Here is a 20,143-nt window from a genome sequence, read left to right as displayed (position 1 = left end):
GAGAGATCCAATTTGTTTATAAAGGGGCAATGAAAGTGAAATCCAGACATAAAATCAGCACCATATTTAACATATAAATGGGAAACCATTAATAGCAATATGTAATTTGAGATGTAGCATATCCATAGCAAAGTTAAATGATATGCATGCTTCTCATTTATTGAGTCTAGTGGAATCAGCAAATCTTCACAATCATCTGATGGGAAATGGAAATTTAATAGTATATTTGAGGTTATTATTGATAATCATCCATCACACATACATTCCTTAATGTTAAGGAACAGCAGTTGGAATCTGACTATGATATGATTTCCAAAGATTTATGGTTCATTTTAGAAAAGTAAAAAAAAAAAAATAATGTAGTAGAATGTTTTCTTTGCTCTTATTATCTCGTTATTTTTCCTTATGAACTAGTAAGTATATTCTTAGTAATGCTATAATAGGTGACTTTAAAAATAAGGAATAAAAAATGTTTAAATACTTCGTATCCATAAAAATAAGCTTTACACTGGAGGTTTAATAGATGGTTAAGTATGGCCAGTTAACTCTTGGAAAGATTTTAAAATTCAAGTTTATATTCCCTATGGCTGATGACCCCAGAAAATTTCCCAGCCATGAAAAAATAAGCTACTGCCTATGTATATGTATCAGATTTTACTATGCATAGCAATCACATGGAAATATTGGTATAAGCGGGTTCTCACTCAGTAGTGCCCTGGACTTTCTTTTTTTTTTTTTTTTTTTTTTGGTACCAGGGATTGAACTCAGGCCCTTGCACTTGCAAGGTAGGCGGCAAAACCACTGAGGTAAATCCCCGGCCCTTGCCCTGAACTTTCTAATTCTCAAAGATGCTGCTGGTCAATGGACCGCAATTTTTAATAGAAAGATCTTAATCAGTAGTTTTTAGCCTTGATGTCTATTAGAGTCACCTAACTAGCTGTTAAAAAACAAAGCAAACAGACAAAAAGCAGCACTTCTAGGAAAAGGTTAGTTTGGGTGCTGTTTGGATATTGAGAGTTTTAAGAACTCCCAAAGCCAAGCTAATAGGCAGTTAAATTCAAGAACTTCTAGCCTAAAATTCACTGCCTATATTCATTAGAATTCATTTCAGTACTGTACAGATTATGACAGATGTCTAAAATACCAAAATTCGAACATTACTATCAATTATCAGATTCTAACTTTAATAATCTTAGTAGCTTCCTTTCTATATTTCTAAGTTATTTAGTAAAATGCTAGGCATCACTGATTCAGGAGTTACAAATTAATGTCACTCTAAGACCTTTCCTAATTATTTTGATAAGCTGAGGTTTGTAAAAGGTCAAGATGTAATTCCATTTCAAAAGATCCCGTCATAACTCTTAGAAATGAACAAAAATATTTACTAAGCTAGGTGTGATGGTGCATGCCTATAATTCCAGTACTGGATGAGGCTGAAGCAGGAGGATCACCGCGAGTTTCAGGCTAACCTAGGCTACATAGTGAGTTTAAGACCTGCCTGAACTACACAATACCCTATCATGTAAAACCAAAACAAACAAACTTAATAAAAAGTATTGTAAACTGTGAGGTACTTGCAGAAAAATTTCTGAATATGCTTTTTTACACCTAAAACAGTTCAGTAAGAACATAAAAGCACAGACTAATGCCACATGCAAATATAAAACAACATTAAATACTACTTGAAGAAGCCAAAATAAATACATTTTTAAAAATAGTAGGGCAATGTTTCAGTGCAAAGAATTGGAAATCCAGACTGGAGACTACTTACAGATTTGGCACTAATTAGCCATGTAAGAAGCAAATCACATACCTCAGTCTCATTTTAAAGAGAGGCCTCAAAGAGATTATCTTGAGAATCTCTAGTAAATCAAAATTTATGATCTCAAAATAATTAAGTGCTTTTCTACAGCAAATATGGTTAATTTGAGCAACAGAAATGGACTAAGAATATTTTTAGTATGTCTGGTTTAACAACTCTTTTAAGAAAAATATTAATTTAAATTTATCTTTAAGTTTACTAATTGACTACCATTTAAAATAGGCAATATATTAAAACCTAAAAAAATAATTAGGAGTGTGTGAGGGTGGTGAGGAGAAAAGGGATAATTATAAGAACACTATGTATTAATAATGTAAACTCAGGATAATGGGAACTTTTTCTGAGGAAAACTACCTCATTGCACACAATATGGGATTTTATGGCCTAACCCAAGCATAAGTATTTTTATTAGATACACAGAATTTTTCTAAGTACTACAAATAAAAATTATTCTAATTAGTAAAGATAATAGTGCCTGGGGATTATTTCCTTTTAGTTTATTGTTTAGTTTGAATACATGTTCTGCAAACCATGAAATACCAAGTGTTACCCGAGGTAGGGAAAATGTCAGTATGAATCAAAAAATGCCACTCTTGGAGCTGCTGTCAAAGCCATGAAAATGTCACAGTGAAGAAGTCAGATACAGGTTGTCTCATGCTTCAATGGCTAATCCTCTTCAGAACTGGAATCATCCTCTTGGTCAGAAAGCTCAGGGACAGGAAAGCGGAGAATAGCAGCTACTCCAGTCAATTGGCTGAGCTGCTCCCCAGATACATGAAGACTAGAGAATATCCTAACTGTGCCTGCATTGTCTTTCACACTGTCCACCAGCCTCACATACCGACTCCGTGTGGCTACATCCTGGTGCCTGAAGAGCTCATCACTGATGAGCAACGTATCAATTGCCACGGCTTCATTGGCTTTCTCCACCTGCTTGAGTCCATAGAAAGCCCGGTCAGGTTCATGCTGTAACATTTTATAGAAGTCATCTAAGGCTTTTACTTCCCCAGCAGCTTTAGTGTCTGAAAGACGGCTAGCTACAGTAGGGTCACAAAGGGCCTCTTTCAGGGAGTACTTGTGTCCAGAGGAGGCATGTACCTAGAATCATAATTATAAAAGACAAAAGAATCTCTGAGAGCATCCGTTAACCAGACCACAATGACCTAAAGCCAAAAGCATTAAGACTTTATATATTTAAGGATTGTGCCGAAGTTTACTAAATAAAAGTGCTATATATGTACAATTCTCATTTCATTGTCATTTACGATACCGGTTAAGAGTTTCTTCTCTTATTTTCCCCAATTCTAAAATGTAAGGTGCAGTGTGTACCAATTCCTCTGCCCATTCTTAACTATCTTTGAGTAAAACTGTTTTACCTGAAGGAATTTGGACCGATTTTCCAGGAGAACTTTGTTGTCCGTCTTCACTGCTTGTTGAAACATGTAGTCGCAGAACTGCTCCCGCACAAATCCTGGGCTGGCCACAAGGACGCACTTTACAACATCAAAGTTTATGTGGCGTTGGATGGCTTGGACCACTTGCTCATAGAACCGCTCTAAGGCTCGGTCATGCTGGGAGCAGTTGCCTTTCCGTTTCCTAGGAATGTTCACCTCCACCTTGGCCCGGGTGAGGGTCATGCTGGGAGTGACTAAGCAGATATGGGCGAGGCCTTCCTGCATGACAACAGCCGCCACATCAGCACTCCAGGCTGGGTCACAGGCTTGCTCGATGCGCTCCAGAACCACACTGTCCCACTGTTTCTTTGCCAGGGTGAACTGGCGGTTGGGCTCCAGCTCTATAGTGTGGTAAGCCCCCATCTTGACATACTCGTTCTCTTGGATGTTAGTTCCCTTAACCCTCAGCTGACAGGCTTGAGAGTCAAAGTCGATCGCCTCCACGCTGAGAGTGAGAGTAGTGCGGACCCGGTTGCTTCCCACGCTTCCCGTGGAGGACTCGGTCTGTACCTTACGGATAGTGGAGGCGCGCAAGCTGTCGCCTACCTGCACTAGATTGTAAGTGTGCCACATGTCCTCAGGCTCTTCGGGGACCAGGGTCACCTGCCCCGCACTGTCCTTCTCAATGTCCTTCCTCACAAGCTTCATGGCTTTACCAGGGGCTCAACAGGAGAACAAAACGTACGAGGGAGTTCCCGACAGGAAAGGTGCAAAGCAGTTTAGGCCAGGAAGGGGGCGGGCCCGGTAAGTATGGGAACTTGCCTGGAGGGAAGGAAATATTCTAGCTCTGACTCATACCGCCAAGGGTAACACTTACTCTTGCGCCTTCCTTTCTCAGTCTCCGGATGCGGCGCGCCAAACCGGGCTAGGAGACACCTCACAGAACGAGGACCTCTAGGGGGTCCAGCCACCAACTCCGAGAAAGTAGGTGACGCGAGGAGAGCGCATGCGCGGCGGCACGTCCCCTCTCCCGCGCACGCTTACGTCCCCAACGGAAAGGTGGGGCCATAGCTTGCACAGGCACGCAAGCGCAGGCGCACGAAACGAGGAGGAGCTTAGAAGTCTAAGGTGTGGGCTGTCTTTTTGACAAAAGCTTTATTTTAACGTTTCCCAAGTTTTCTCTCCCATTCCTGTTTGCGAATGAAGAAGTGAGTGAAAAAATGTTCTTTTTAGTTCTATGCGGTGCTTTTGCCACTCTACCTCCGCCCTCGGCGTAAATCCAATTTCACAATTTACCTAAAAGTAAAAGGCGCTCTCATAAGTGCAGATTTGGCCTGAAACGTTCAAACTGGGCTCGTTATTCCTCACTCCTTATCCTCACTCAGACGCTACAGGCCTGTTGGTTTCTAAGAACAATTGGTCACGTTAGATCTGGGCTCTCAGCGAAGTGCCCAGCTGTTTTCTGAGCTTAGTTACTGTGTCCGCAGAATCCAGTTAACCCAGATGTTAAAGCACTGATCCCAGAGAAGGAAACTATGTGTGGAATTTACCCCCGGGTGGACCTCCCAGTGGCCTGACCTGAAGTCCTGGGAATCCCAGAATCCAAATTTGGCAATCTCAGCTTTCCTGAGCTCACTAGCCTGTGACATGTTTGGAGTGGAGATTGGCTCGCAATAGTTCGGCATTTTTCTTTACTACCAAAGCTAGCCTAACAGCTGAGGATACGGGAAGTGGAGATAAAAGACTGGCCGCGAATGAATAGCTACAGAATCGATTTTAAAGAAAATTCTTAAATGATTTTTTATTGCAGAATAGGGGTGCAGAAGTGGAGTTGCCTCTTTAAAAAGCCAGAAAGTAGAGAAGAGAAAAAAAAATTTTCTCGGAAATTAAGTTGAAATGGAAACAGTAGCCTTGCACACTTCTTCTCATTATCTTTCCTATTTTTTGTGTATGGATTTTAAAACGAAGCTCATAAGCCTCAGCTTGTGAGACAGGAATAAAAGGGAGGAATTTGACTGGCACAGGCTTGGTAATTTTTACTGAACTGTCAGTTATCTTCCTCAGAGACAAGCGACAAGTACCCTTCCAAGGCTCTCAGTCACTTTAGAACTGCCATTTATTGTGTGGCCTTCACTAACTGGTTTGTTGTTTTTTTTTCTCTCTCTCTCCCCTTATCTTTCTTTCCCTCTTACTCCCTATCCATCTGTCATACTGAATGTCCTCACTAACAACTCATGTTGCTTCTTCCTCCAATTTCAAGAGAATTTAGAAGTTTTCAAAGCTAGGAATGGATCACGCTGAAGTGTGAAGGTGTCATGCCTACCCAACACACACTGTATTGTTTTAAAAGGATCTTGTTAACTTATACATACGTATGTGTGTGGCAGGGAAGGAGAAGCAAGACTAGCTAGGAGCTTTGAAATGCTCCTTGATAATCTTTCTAAAGAAGATTCATCTCTCTCCATAGTCTACCAAAGAAAAACAGAATCACAGTGGTAGGCACACAATAGGATATTAATAAAAGGTTTTTATTGAAGTTACCATTTATTGAATATTCAGCAAGCACTTTCCTGTTCTCTTTCTAATCTTATCCTTTAAAGTAAATATTTGTTATCCTAATTTTACAGAAGGAATTGTGGGAAAGTTAAGAAATGTGTTCAAGATCACATAACTAGCATTCAAAGTCAGAGCTGCTTAACTCCATGTACTCTTTCCTCTGCCACTACCCTATTTTATCACCTCTGCAAATGCAAATGCAAATTATGTGCTGTTATTCATTACCACTTCCCCTTAACTCTCACTTTTATCAGTTAAAAACTCAAAGCTTAGCTATCAGTCTAGGAGATTTGAAAGGCACTAGTCCCTTCCCTGTTTTTCCTGCCTCTTAAAATTCTTATGGTGTTCTCTCCACATAGTTTTCCTCCTGCCCTGCCTACATCATCATTATAATCTTTGAGAATGATCTAACATTCTATTTTAGGAAAATGTACATATATTCATTTCTACATTTGAAACCTGTATAAAAATCCACATCATTTTATTTTTATTATTGTTGTAAGGCAAACCTTTTGGGAATGTTTCTAAATATCAGTATACTTACAGTGATTGAACATACAACATTTTTCACAGAATTACTGTTTGATCTGAAACATCTGCAACAGTTTAGAGATTTCTTTTTTTCTTTTGTAATTTGAGCTTATTGTTGAATGATCAGATGTTTTCTTGCAGATTTTGTGCTATGGCTTAGTATTTCTAGACCAAGCATTACACTTTTATTTTGAGTTATTTTGGGTTCCAGTTCCTCATTAATTTAAGTCTCAAATCCCTGACAGTAGAGCATCAATGCTATGGTCTTAAAAGTTTTATTTCCCACTCAAACCCTCAGGGCACTCTACATTATGAGAGTAATCTTTGTTCCTTGTGCATCCTAGGAAATTTCTCCTTTCTTACACCAGCTCATGATATTCTTTCTATTTAAATTCCCACTTCTTTTCTTCCCTGATTCCTTATATTCTGTTTATCTGTAAGGGCAGCTTAAATATTATCTGGAATTGAAACTATGCGTCATATTTTTTTTTTGGTACTGGGGATCAAACTTGGGACCTTGTGCTTGCGAAGCAGGTGGTAGAACCACTGAGCTAAATCCCTGGCCCTATGCATCATATTAATTTGAGTAAACATATTTTTTTTATTGGACTATGGATGCATTCATCCTATATACCTCTACTGCCTACTGCAAAATGTCTTGCATATGATAGGTGCTAATACGTGAATGGTAAACTAGGGGGAGTGAGTTGTAAAATGTGGTAGCTATATTAACATTATTACTGACAGTTCTTAAGTCAGTAATATTGTTATCAACTATAATTCATTTAATTTAAAAACTATGGTTATAAATTTATTTTCATTGTTTCCCAAAATATGCAAAATTACAAGAAAAAGACATGGTTTGGTTCTGTTGTTTTAAATTATAATTTTATACTTATTTATTGGCTCTATTAAAACAGAAACCTTTATATCAGGTAATTTTATTATGTCTGTTTTCCTATGAGATCGTATCTTTTTTTAATGTGTCCAGAACAACAACAAAAAAAGCCAGTCTTATTACTTTCAAATGTTTTTAATTTGTTGTTTTTGCGACGTTTCCAATGTCTCAATGTCTCAAAAAGAGAATTGGAAAAAAAAAAAAAGAATTGGGCTAGAAGTCAAAAGAATTATAGTTCTTACCCTTCAGTTGTTTTTACTGTAACTTTTGGCAGTACTCAGTCTCTTTGAAATTCAGTTTCTTTTACATGAGAGTTGAGGAAATTCAATGATTAAAATCAATATAATTGTAAAAATTATGCTGTAGCATTAAGAAGAATTTGAACATCTTGATTTGTTTTCAGTGTTACATGCCATCATTTGACTTTGATTCTGACATTCATTTCAGTGGTACAAGACTGATTCCAAGTTCGGTGCTTAGACACCTTAGTTAATCTTTTCTGAGGCTGTATTCTATAAACTTTAACCGCTGTAAGCCTAAACTGTTTTCACTCTGTACTGTAAAAAGATTATGTATTTGTCCCGATTCTCTCATTTGATGATCCTTATGTGGTTCTAATGAGATTATGATACATTGTAAACTGAAGAGCTGCATAAACATGTAAATCTCTAAGAATCCCTGGCTTGAAGGTAGAAATCTGGTTAGCCCAAAGGGAGCAGTGAAGGCTCACTTTAACATGATCACGACTACTTGGAAAGATAACTTGTTTGGTAGAGTTGACTGATGGGCAGTCTGTTAGAAGAATTTATTTATTTTAACACCTCTTTCCCAAACCTTAGGTCAGTCCTACTATGTGAAGTGATTCATTCATCTCATTGGTGAATTGCACTATAAGCCTTCCTATAAAACAATATGCCAGAAATGGTTTGTATGACAGTAGCAACTATTGTGGGCTCCTAAAGAAATCTTGTTGGAACACCTTGTGCTTCGTAGTGTCCCTTAAATAGTAAGGGCTGTGTAATATGTGAACATATATATATTTTTTCGAAGTTTATTTTCCTGAAACATAAATGCTATCTTTTCATTTCTCTTTTTAAACCACTTGGGAGCCCCTTCCAGTATTGCTTCTTTGCATGACTGTTGCTTCTTCCGAACCATGACCCTCTAAAGGGAGAGATCACCTTTTATTTCTCTTTGTGGAAAGAGAACGTAAGTGGAACCCTGGAACCTAAGTGGTACATAATCATATGTGTTATATGAAAGAATGAGTGGTTATTAGTTCTATTTTAATTTAGAAGTTTTAACTCATGTATCATTGACATACTAAAATTAGGAAATCATATTGCTTTTATAATGTTACTAAATATTTAAAAGATTACTCTTAGATAAATTTCTAAAACCTATTTCAATTTTTTAGATATCCATACTTGGATGAGAAAATGGTGACTTTAAAAGCATTTTACTAAGGAAAATGTCTTGACATTTAAAATAATTTATAATGGGAATTATTTTTGCCATACATGATTTGGAAAGTGATCTTTACAGAATGTATAAGGAGCTAGAGCTCAGATGATGAATGTCCAGTGATAAATGCAATCATTTCTTTAGAGAAAATATGCAAAGCTAAGATTTTACAAAGACTCTCATGTGACCTCTACAAGCAAAGCTCAGTGGATGATTGGGAAGTTTATTCAGTAAATACAGGCAAAAGGGTAAAAAGTAAAAGGGAAAGCTTTTTGGTTTTTAAGCAAATTTGTACTCACTGTCTAAATTTCCTGTGGCTAAAAGCACTTACTTGCAATTGTGACAAAACAATAAAAAAGTTTCTACTAAATAAGCAAAATCTTATTAACAAAACAAAACTGTGTGTATGTTTCTATTCATTGTCTCCCTGTACAATATAGGAACATTTTGCCAAAAAATTACAATAAAATTTATAATATCAATGTTTTTAAGGGCTGGTAAATACACATGTACTCACACATCAATATTTGGCACATTAAAAGTCAAGTTAATGAAATAGTTTGAAAGTATTTTTAATTTGTAGCACAATTATATGATTTATAATAAAAATGTAAAATTATCTTTGAAGTTCTAATATGATTTAGATGGTGCATTCAAGAATTTACATTTCCATAGATATATATTTTATACAAAAAACACATGTCTTCACTCTTGTTGATATTTGAATTACAGTGATTTTGCTATTCATCCAGATTTCTCACTTGTCATATTTATAGAGATCCACTGTTTAGATAAAACAATTTTATACAGTTTGGACATTAAGTGAATTCCTAATACCAACCAGTATGTACATTTCAATTTCCCTTTAAAAACTTGGCTGACTTTTAAATTTTCCTTTTAAGTCATAGAAATAGATTAAAATTAGACTCTTTCATATATACACAGCCCTTGTTCTCACCACCCTGACAGAGTTTGCCAAAGCTATAGTCATGTATCCTGTCCAATTGGAAAGTTCCTTAATTACCTTACTGTCATCTTTTTTCTGAGGTTTCCTTCTAAAGGTAGATATTTAGAGGAAGCTCTGTTTTTGGGAAATGCTGAGGTTGCTGGTGCCAAAGGAACAATTATTCTCTTAATCAGAAACAAACTTAGCTCTAGAAGGGAACTAAGAAGAGGAACAATATTCCTATCTTTGTGTCTAGGAGAGGTCTCATCTATTCACCTCTTTTAGACCTTAAAGTGTAGTTTTTAAATGTACAAAGAAATGTGCTAGAGAATTGTCATGTAAATATACTGTGTATTATTGATTATAATTTTCAGATGCATGTTTTCCTACTTTGCAACACCCCTGAAACTAGGATGCAGCTAACAACTATATATTAGATTGACAGTATGTTTTTTAAATGATGCATTTTTTCAATTGATGGTGGCTTCTATTCAACTAGCCATAAATATGAGTAAATATTTGTAAGGATATGATTAAAAGGGACCTTTTAATCTCTTAAGTATTTTATAAATCTGTCTAGTCTACTTCATGATTCATTCAATAAAAAGTGCCTATTACAGTATTCCTAGGTGCTAAGGATAATAAAGCTCTGTTCTTGTAGAGTATACAGCAAGCTGGGAAGCAGACAATTACATATTTAACTATAATATCATGAGGTATGTTATAGAGCAAGCTGGTAAGGGCACACATGTCCCTGGGGGACAGGGTCCAATCCATCCAGGGAGTCTTTTGAGAATAAAATTTCTGTGGGGATTTCAGGATCAATAGCAGTGGGGCTAATTGTTTATGCAAAGGCCCAGAGGACTTGACATTATAGAGGAGCTGAAATAAGTTTAAAAGATCTTGAGGTAAGGAATATATTTATCTCATTTGCATCTTTTGATACTTCACTGTACTTGCTTTGAAATGTATACAATTCTCCAGTCACAGACTGCCCTGAATAGGCAATCTATTCTGACTTCAGCAGTGTGAAACAATTCAAATATCTTTCCTCTCAGTTTCTTCTTCATTTGTTTTTGGTACTGGGTATCGAACTCGGGACCTTGCGCTTTCAAGGCAGGTGCTGGAAACACTGAGCTAAATCCGGGGCCCTCTCAGTTTCTTCTTAACATAAATTCAACCACACCATTTTTTGTCTTATCCAACAGAAATGCAGTGAGATAATCTCTAATTTTCTGAATATGCATATTTTAAACATCACTACTTTATTCAAATATTTTAAGGGGTGCATGAAAATTCAGAAGTTCTGGATCTCAGTGAGAAGGATTTTGGGTTGGAGGTAGGGGAACAAAGGTAGAGGTACATGCACCTAAGAAGATAAGATCAATAGTGATGAACAGTGGCTCAAGAACTCATGATCAAATTAGCTAGGTTAGCATCCTGTAAACCAATTTATCGTGTAGACTTCACTGTTACTCTCCTTGCCTTTTTACTAAAGAGAAAACAAATTTAAAAATCCCATGAATTGTTACCTTTACAGACACCATAATGACTAAGAAGATTTTCACCATCTTCAGTAACCCTAACAATACATTCCAACAATTTCTTTGTTTGGGTAAGTGACTTCCTCCCCATATTCAGCCATCTTCTCACACTGCATTTTGAATAGGAAATCTTGCCTGTAAAAAAACATCATGGAAGACCCTTGTTTCTAGACCAACCAAAGTATTTCTAGAAAGGAATAATTCTGGATATATGTGATATGATCAGAAAATATGGTGAATGTCAAACTTTAAAATAATTTACTACAGTAAAAAAAATGCCATTAATTCTCCTCAAAATACTCCTCCCTGCTTCAGACACACTTGTTCCATCATTCTTGCCACTTTCTGAAGCAGTTCTGGAAGTCCTCTTGCATGAGTGTCCTGATTTGTGCTCTTCTGGCTGCCTGGATATCAATCTATTCAAAATGTTTACCTTTCATTCTTGTTTTGACTTCAGGCAAGAACCACAGGTCACATGGTGCCAGATCCATTGAATAAGGTAAAAGAGAACACACCAGAATATTTTTACCAGCCTGTCTTTCCTTTGGATGGCATTCACCAGCAGTATTCACTATTTTTGATCATATCTCATAAAGACACTCACAAAAGATTGTAAGAACTGCCTCAGAAAGTAGCAAAAAGAATGAATAAGTGTGTTTGAATCCAGGAGAAACATTTTGAGGGAGATTAATGGCAATATATCTTTTACTGAAATAATTTTTTTAACATTTAAACATTCATGGCATGCAGTATTTTGATCACTCCTCATATCTTCCTAATAAATAGAAATTATTGTTATTTGAGTTATTCTTAAGGTAGGGTGGGTCATCATCTAATATGACTACATACCTAAAAGACATAGAAGTAACACTCACTTGCATTATTACCTAGATCCTTATCAAAGGCTTAGACAATTATGTTTGGATTTCACCTTTAGAGTGGTAAACAAAAAGGTGACAAACTCACATTTAGGCATATTTTAGAGTATCAAATTTGAAGTCAAACATAGGAATTGAGTATTTGCTCTTTTCTACTAGTATGACTTTGGACAGATGAAATTAATTTGTTAGTGCTTTTGTTTCTTCATCCCTACAATACAGATAATAGTTTGAAATCTTTATTTTTTTAGATTAAAATGAAATAAAACATATATAGTTCTTGGCACAGGCCTTGCACCCAATACATTTGAGCATTAATCTGTGCTAGTTATTCTCTGTTATTGTCTCTCTTGCCCTGTCCTCTGGAAGGCTGAATCCTACAGTTTGGATATGGCCAGTGGCAGGGCTGGATCAGATGTTACAAGGTAGGGGGAAAGATGGTTATTTATTTCCTCTATTCCTTCCTTGTTGCCACTGTTCCTTCAATTTTGGCACTAGCTGCCTTCCTTTCCCTGTATCCATTGCTCTGGTCCCATTGACAGCCTCCCATCACTAGAGTTCATAGCCAAGCCCCTCAGACCTAGGAATGATCATGGTTTTTCTTCCCACTGTTACTTCAGGTACTTCTTCCCATGCCGCTTGTTCTAAATGCTCTATCATCATTTCTTGGTTTCCTTAAGGCCTTTCTAAACTTTCCTTTTATGAAACTTTTTTTCAGTTAAGTCCTCTATACGTGTCACTAGTTTATGCTGGGACTTTGGCATGCATAAAATAGCAATAAGGACTTTATTTGGACATAGCAGAGAATGTCTTTCTTGACAAGTTATTTAACAAACATATGAAGAAGCTAATACAAGATTTACAAAATCCAATGGTAAAATTATTGGAGTGATAGTGGTTTGTTATTGTGATGTAAACCCAGCTTTGAAGGCTGGTTAGATTGTTTAGATGGCAGGGGGTAGTAGAAAGGAAGGGTGGAGTTCTTCTCTAGATCCATAATGAGGAGGAGGATTAAAAGGGAAGTAAGGAAATGTGATTGAATGTAGTGGGGACTTTATATTAAGGGATATGATAAACAGAATAATATTGATCTCTCAAAGATGCCCTATCCTAATCCCTGAAACCAGTAAATATGTTATTTAGATGGCAAAAGGGACTTGCCAGATATAATTACATTAAAGATTTTGAGACAGGAGAGACTATTCTGGTGGAATAACCCCAATATAAATCAAGGAATCTTTAGGAAGGCAGTAGTATCAGAGTCACAGGAAGAGATGTCTTGCTGGCTTTGAAGATGGAGAAAGTCAAGTCAAGGAGTGCAGGTGGCCTCTCAGTGCTGGAAAAAGCAAAGAAACTAGCCTCCAGAAGAAATGCCCAGGCAGCGCCTTGATTCTACCCATAAAGACCTATGACTTAGAGAGCTATAATATAATAAATTTATATTGTTTTAAACTGTTGGTATGGCAGTTTGTTACAATGGCAATAGGAAAATGATACAGTGGTAGTAGGAAACAGATTAGCAAATCTGTTGAGAACTTTGGGTTTTATATGAGAGGCAACAAAGGACTACTAAAGATTTTTTACAAAAATCTTACATATAATGTGAATGACACTTCAGGATGGTACATTAGAGATTGGGTTCAGCCAGTTTATCTTTAAAAAGATAAGCTCCAGGGTAGTGGGCATGGATGAGTATATTGATGAGATCCCAGATTAGGTATGGATTCCATGAAATGACAAGTTTCCAAATACGAGAACTGATAAGGAAGTTTGATAAGAAAGAACTGATAGAATATGCTGATTGAAAGGGAAACCAACAAAGGAAAGGAAGAAATCAAATTTCAGAGAAGGTGAGCGGGTCCTAGCACCCAGAAGGAAGCTCCCCGCCTCCATCCCAGGCTCCTAGGGCAGAGAAGCTCAGCTGGTCCCAGCACCAAGAAGGAAGCTCCCTGCCTCTGCTCCTAAGGTAGAGAAGGTGAGTGGGTCCCAGCACCCGGAAGGAAGCTCCCCGCCTCCATCCCAGGCTCCTAGGGCAGAGAAGGTGAGTCCGTCCCAGCACTCAGAAGGTAGATCCCCATCTCCATCCCAGGCTCCTAGGGCAGAGAAGGTGAGCCCATCCCAGCACCCAGAAGGTAGATCCCCATCTCCATCCCAGGCTCCTAGGGCAGAGAATCTCAGCTAGACCCAGCACCCAGAAGGAAGCTCCCTGCCTCCAGCCCAGGCTCCTAGGGCAGAGAAGCTCAGCCAGTCCCAGCACCCGGAAGGAAGCTCCTCTGCCTCCATCCCAGACTCCTAGGGCAGAGAAGCTGAGCTGGTCCCAGCACCCAGAAGGAAGCTCTCCACCTCCATACCAGGCTCCTAGGGCAGAGAAGCTCAGCTGGTCCCAGCACTCGGAAGGAAGCTCCCTGCCTCCATCCCAGGCTCTTAGGGCAGAGAAGCTGAGCCAGTCCCAGAACCCAGAAGGAAGCTGCCCCACTGCCATCCCAAGCTCCTAGGGCAGAGAAGGTGAGCCGTGTGGGAGCCAGAAGCACCGCCCCCACCCCATGGAAATGAGAAAACACATAATCAAGCCTCAAAAACAGACTTCCAGATCATCTACAGCAACCCCAAAGGGAAACGAGATGGAACACTCTGATACTCAATCACCTGGACTCTCTGAACTGGCAACAAAAGAGGATCTGGGAAAAATGAAATCAGAAATAATTACTCAGATAACAGCAAAGATTTTGCTCAAGGTGCAAGACATGATTAATTAATCTAGAGAGGACACAGAAAAAAAATCGAGGATCTGAGGAACATGATGGAATCCCAACATAGGAAGCAAATGGAATCCATAAAACAGATACAAACAGATTTCCAAGAGATTAAAAATTCCATCGAAAGTCTGCGCAGCAGAATGAACCAATGTGAGGATAGAATTTCACATATAGAAGATAAGATTGCAATTAGTGACCAGGAAAAGAAAAATTGCTTTAAAATTGTAAGGGAACACAAGAAATCAATCCAGCAGCTGCTAGACGATGCAAAGAAGAATAACATGAGACTGATTGGAGTCAATGAAGAAACAGGAAAGAGTGCAGAGGACATAAAAAAACTCTTCACAGAAGTAATGGCAGAAAACTTCCCAAGGAGGGGAAAAGAACTTCACATACAGATAAGTGAGGCATGTAGGACTCCAGCTAACCTTAATCAAAAAAAATCTACACATAGGCATATAATAGTTAGGATTCCAGAAATCCAACAGAAGAACAAAATTCTACAAGCAGTGAGAGAAAAGAAACAAATCGCATATAAAGGAAAGCCCATCAGAATCACAGCAGAGTTCTCAATGCAAACCCTCAAGGCAGGAAGAGCTTGGAGTGATGTACTTCAAGCCCTAAAGGAAAACAGCCTCCAACCCAGATTGATGTACCCTGCTAAACTGTCTTTCAAAATTGATGGAGAAATAAGATGCTTTCATGACAAAGAACACCTCAGGAACTTCATGAATACCAAACCAGCACTCCAAAAAATTTTAGACAATACCCTAGGAAAAGACAATGAGGAGCACAACCCCAGGAAACCCAGCAGAATGAATCCACTGGGCGTGACAAATTAAATGCAAAGGGGGAGAATCCAACAAAAAGAAAAAGTCATGACAAGGCTTTTAAAATTTTTAACTTCATCTCCCTAATGAGTGTATAATTCAATCTTATTATTGTACTGATTAGTATTTTTCTGATTCTAGAGTTGCACACCATTCCTTGTGCTGTACTGGCTATTTATCATCTTCTTATGTCTACATTTTAATTGGGTTGTCTATTAATGAGCTGTAAGAGTTCTTTATATATTCTGGTCATAGGTTATATGCATTGTAAATATGGTCTGTTTAAGGACTACTTTTCATTTTAATGATGTCATCTAATGTTCTAAATTGTGATGGAATCTCATTTATCAATTTTTTTCTTTTATACATCATGTCTTTTGTATCCTAGGTAGTTCTTGCCTACCCTGAATTCATAAATATTTTCCCTTATAATTTCTTCTTAAAGTTTCATACTTTTAGGTTTTCTTATTTAGGTTCATAGATCCCTTCAAATTATTTTCATGTATGGAAATAAAGGGTTGAGGTTAATTTTTTATATACGGATACCAGGTGTTCTAGTGCCATTTGCTGAAAACACTATCTCTTCCTCGGCTCTTGAATTGAGTTTATATTCTATAAAATGCTAATGTTAAATAATCTTTCAAAACTCAGTGGACCACATATGTGTGATTCTATTTCTAGATTCTCTGTTTTATTCAAATGATCTATATGTCTTTCCTTACACCAACACTGCCGTGATTACTGTAGCTTTAGAAGAAGTCTTAAAATTAGGTACTAAACATCTTACAACACTGTTTTTGTTTTTAACTTTTCTAGGTCCTTTTTACTCCTACATAACTTTTTTAAATTTCAATATCCAATTCTTCATTTATAGCAAGTATACATAGACCTGAATTTTTATATATACCTTGTGTTTTCTAATACTGCTAAATTCAAGTACAAGTTCTAGGGGCTCCTAGAGATTTCTTAGTATTTTCTCTGTAGATGATTATTTCATCTACATATAAAGATTTTGCTTCTGCCGTGCCAATCGTATCCTAATTGTGTCATTTTCTTGCCAGACTATTTTGGTGGGGCCTAGGTTTCAAAGTTTAATAGACAGATAAAGAGTAAGCATATCTGTCCTTGTTCCCCACCTTAAGGAGAAAGCATTGTATGTTCTCCATTCATATAAGGTGTTCTCTCTGGAAGTATGGAGTACATGTCTTTAATCTGTTGAGAAGTTTCTGTTCTACTTCTAGTCTCCTGGTAGCTTTTACCATGAACAGCTGTAGAATTTAGTCCAGTACTTTTTCTCCAACTAGTGACAGGATCATATGGCTTTTTCCTTTCCTCTGTTAAAAGGATGACTTTTGGGGGTGGATCTTCCAATGCTGAACCAACACTGCCATCTCTATAACAAAATCACTTTCTGCATCCTGCCAGATCTGACTTCCAATAGTTTGTTTTGTTAAACAAATTTCTATCTATGTTCATACTTTTTTCTTCTATTATCTTTATCCAGTTTTAGTATTAGCACAATGTTGAGTTCCTAAAATGAGGGGAGAAGCGTTCCTTCTTTTTTCTGCTTTAATTGTTTGATATAATTGATCAGCTAAAATGTTTATGAGCCTGGTGTTGTCGTATAGGTAGATTTTCAAGCTAGGAATATACTTTCTTTAATAGGTGCTATTCAAATTTTATATTTCCTCCAGAGTTAGTTTCATTAATTTGTCTTCCAAGGTACTTCTTAGAAGTTGTCAAATTTATTTCAAAAACGATTTTTGTAATATGCTTTCTATATCCATTTAAATTCTGTAAAATCTGTGGTAATGTCTCCTAGATCTTAATATTATAATTTAAAAAATGTATAACTGGTATTATGTAACAGGAAGAAAAGGTCTAAAAGAGCAGGGTAATTGGGAGGGGTAGAAGAAGGGAAAAAAGGGAAACGAAAAAATATGAGAAGAGGAAAAAAGTGGAAACAAGGTCTTTGCAAACGAGGAAGTATGGAGGGGGTGAATGGAAGGCAAGGGAAGAGGGAAAAAAATAAGAACCAAGAGACTCATGTAATGGTACAAGATCCCAATGATGAATGTAACTGTATTTTATACCTAAAATGTACCAATAGTTAATGGGGGGAAAAATAAATTTAAAAAAAGAAAGAAATCAAATTTCAGATCCTTAATGTTGTATTGTGAAATGGGAATAAATTATAGCTTGTATGAAGAATGTGTTGATTCTAAGTAACATTTTTTTCAATTCTAAATTTCAATATTATTCCCTCAAGCACAAAAGAATCAAATATCATAATTTTAAAATATCTTGCATTATTTTCCTCTAAGTCCCTTCCCAGATTCAACAATGCATACTATACCAATATATGTGAAAATTATAACTTGTTAACCTTCCCCTCCCTTCTTAAAGTTTCATTTTTTAAAATCTTTTTTAGAGGATGCTGAAAACTAATTAGATAATTTCTGTACTAGTGATTACTTGTTTGGTAAAATGAAAAAGATACAATTTGAGCTGTTATCTAATTATTTAGACTTTTCTTAATAGCAACAACAAAACACAGACTATCTCCAAAAATTTGGCTTAAGGATGAATCATAGGTTGAGCTTGTGTAAAGGGTAGTGACAGTAGCTGGTAAATTAAACCACTCATTGGCTGTAATGCTGTTCAGAAGTTACCACAGTTTGGATTATTGGACATTTCCGGAGAAGTGGAAAATGTTTGGATGAAAAGCTAATAGCTCATTATTAACTCTCTTAACACCACCTTACTATGAAAAAAAGCTCTGCATGCTAGTAATCCCTTTCTAAGTGATCTTCATAAAAGTTAACAATGGTTGGCCACCTAAAGCAGCATTAAGCTAGATGGCTTCCTCTTATTTTTAATGGTAAACACTAACCAATATTAATAAGCATGCCAGCAGTAAAAAAAAGAAAAAAATCAAACAATTGAGCATCAGTGATATGCTAAAGCCAACCATTAAGGCATTAATCAGGTCATTTTCTTTCACTAAGGTTTTCACCCCTACATGTGCACTCCTCTACCTTCTGTCTCCATTTCAACTTTCCCTCCTAAGCCAGTAACTTATATAAAGATCCGACCAAGAGTTAATCATTTAATCATCTTAGAAAAAGGCAGTCCTATAAATTAGATATAATTTTACATTACTGTGTTTTTAAAATCCCACCTTAAAAATACACACTTATGTGAAACAATACTATTATTTTGCATCTTAACAAATAGTCTCTGCTGTTCAGTATTTCTCAGTTTCGAAATGTTTCTCCTCTCGGTTGCTGACACAGAGGCACTGTTTCAGGACAGGAGAGAATTTTACATTGCATTCTAAATCTATTCGGCTAAATTTAGCAGAATCTATCCTAAATACTAACCCGCAAGAAAATGACAGAATACCCACTCGCGAACAACCCGAGAACTTTGACTATAAATCAGTCATTCTCTAATTATCCCCGAAAAAAAAAAGGGTGGAAAAACCAGTCAGCCAAGTCCTAAAATACAGTGTACACGGTAAATACAACTGTAGTTTGAAAATCTAATTCTATTAGGTAAAAGTTTTCAGCACTGCCTCATTCCTACTGATGGGCTGGAGACTGAAGCAACACCGAAACTAAGTGCTGTCAGAACCCAAAGACAGAAACTCGCTCTGTGAGCTGACCTGGCCAGGCCACCTGGCCGCCCGAGAGCGGTTGGGCGCTGCTGCCTCCTGCTCTCCAGCCACAGCTCCGTGCGCCTCGCTTGGATCCCCGAGATGCTGGGAGCAGAGTGGAGTCGCTTACCGGTGAGAAGCCATAAGCAGGCGACAGCAACCTCTGGGCGGGCAGCGCGCCGGGGGACCATGGCTGGAGCCACAACAGCGCCCCGAGAACGTACTTGTCCGGGGGGCAGCACCAGGCACCGACGCCGCGAGCTCCGGGCCACTCCGCGGTCTGCGCGTGTCTCCGTCCTCTGCGCCGGCCGGTCACACAGCCCGGGAGCGGCTGAGAAGTGATTTCCTGTCTTTTGGTCAAAATCCTTTAAATTGGCTGCACGCTTTTCACCTCCTAAACGGATTGCCACATCGTCCGCTCCTTCGTGCTTTCAGTCGAAAATCTCACTGGCAAGCCTCCCAGGCTCTGTCCGAGACATGGACAAATAAAGCCAGACTCGCGGGTCCTGTTTTAGGCTAAAGTCCACGGGCCGGAAAAGCAGACCTTAAAGGGACATCTGCCTTTTCATTGAGAGGGTGATATCGCTCTGCCTGCCAAACCCCTAAGGTGGTGGAAAGACCGGCAAAGGCTGAACCTTGGAGAGGATATTGCCCGCCCAGTAGCTCCGCCCTCACACCCCTTGCTTCTCCAGAGTCTGGACAGGAAGGGCACTGTAAAAGCGCCCGGGCTCTTGATCCCTTAAAGCACTGCTGCTTCTGGAGGTCCAATAGCACAGAGGAGCCAAACTGTCTGTGAAACTGAGCAGATCTGATATCCCAGTTTCCTGGACTGAAAACTCTTGGACTTCCCCTTGAAGTCCTCCAGC

At 38.0% G+C, this 20,143-nt stretch overlaps 2 protein-coding genes across 4 annotated transcripts in view; both read right to left on the bottom strand.

Moving 5' to 3' along the window:
- Positions 1 to 19,889, bottom strand: part of Itga1 (integrin subunit alpha 1) — a 140,107-nt gene extending 120,218 nt beyond the window's left edge. The window contains exon 1 of one of the 3 annotated variants that reach the window (XM_004848539.3): positions 19,408 to 19,889. In XM_004848539.3, coding sequence (XP_004848596.1) covers positions 19,408 to 19,468 — 61 coding nt within the window. In that variant the 5' untranslated portion in view covers positions 19,469 to 19,889. Of the gene's footprint in view, positions 1 to 4,093; positions 4,223 to 19,407 lie in introns of those variants that run through there. The other 2 variants (XM_021261433.2, XM_021261434.2) reach the window with 2 other exon arrangements.
- Positions 722 to 4,094, bottom strand: Pelo (pelota mRNA surveillance and ribosome rescue factor). The gene is made up of 2 exons (XM_004848538.3): positions 3,199 to 4,094; positions 722 to 2,920 (listed from the first exon to the last, which is right to left on the bottom strand). Exons 1-2 carry the CDS (start codon positions 3,922 to 3,924, stop codon positions 2,489 to 2,491), a joined length of 1,158 nt encoding a protein of 385 aa, XP_004848595.2. The 5' UTR covers positions 3,925 to 4,094; the 3' UTR covers positions 722 to 2,488.
- Positions 19,890 to 20,143: the final 254 nt, after the last annotated feature.

The sequence above is a fragment of the Heterocephalus glaber genome, unplaced genomic scaffold (assembly GCF_053883595.1).
Source record: "Heterocephalus glaber isolate CG9 unplaced genomic scaffold, H.glaber_assembly_v1.0 deba00001538, whole genome shotgun sequence".
Classification (NCBI taxonomy): domain Eukaryota; kingdom Metazoa; phylum Chordata; class Mammalia; order Rodentia; family Bathyergidae; genus Heterocephalus; species Heterocephalus glaber.
The sequence above is the reverse complement of the archived record's forward strand: the minus strand, read 5'-3'. Positions and strand labels throughout refer to the sequence as shown.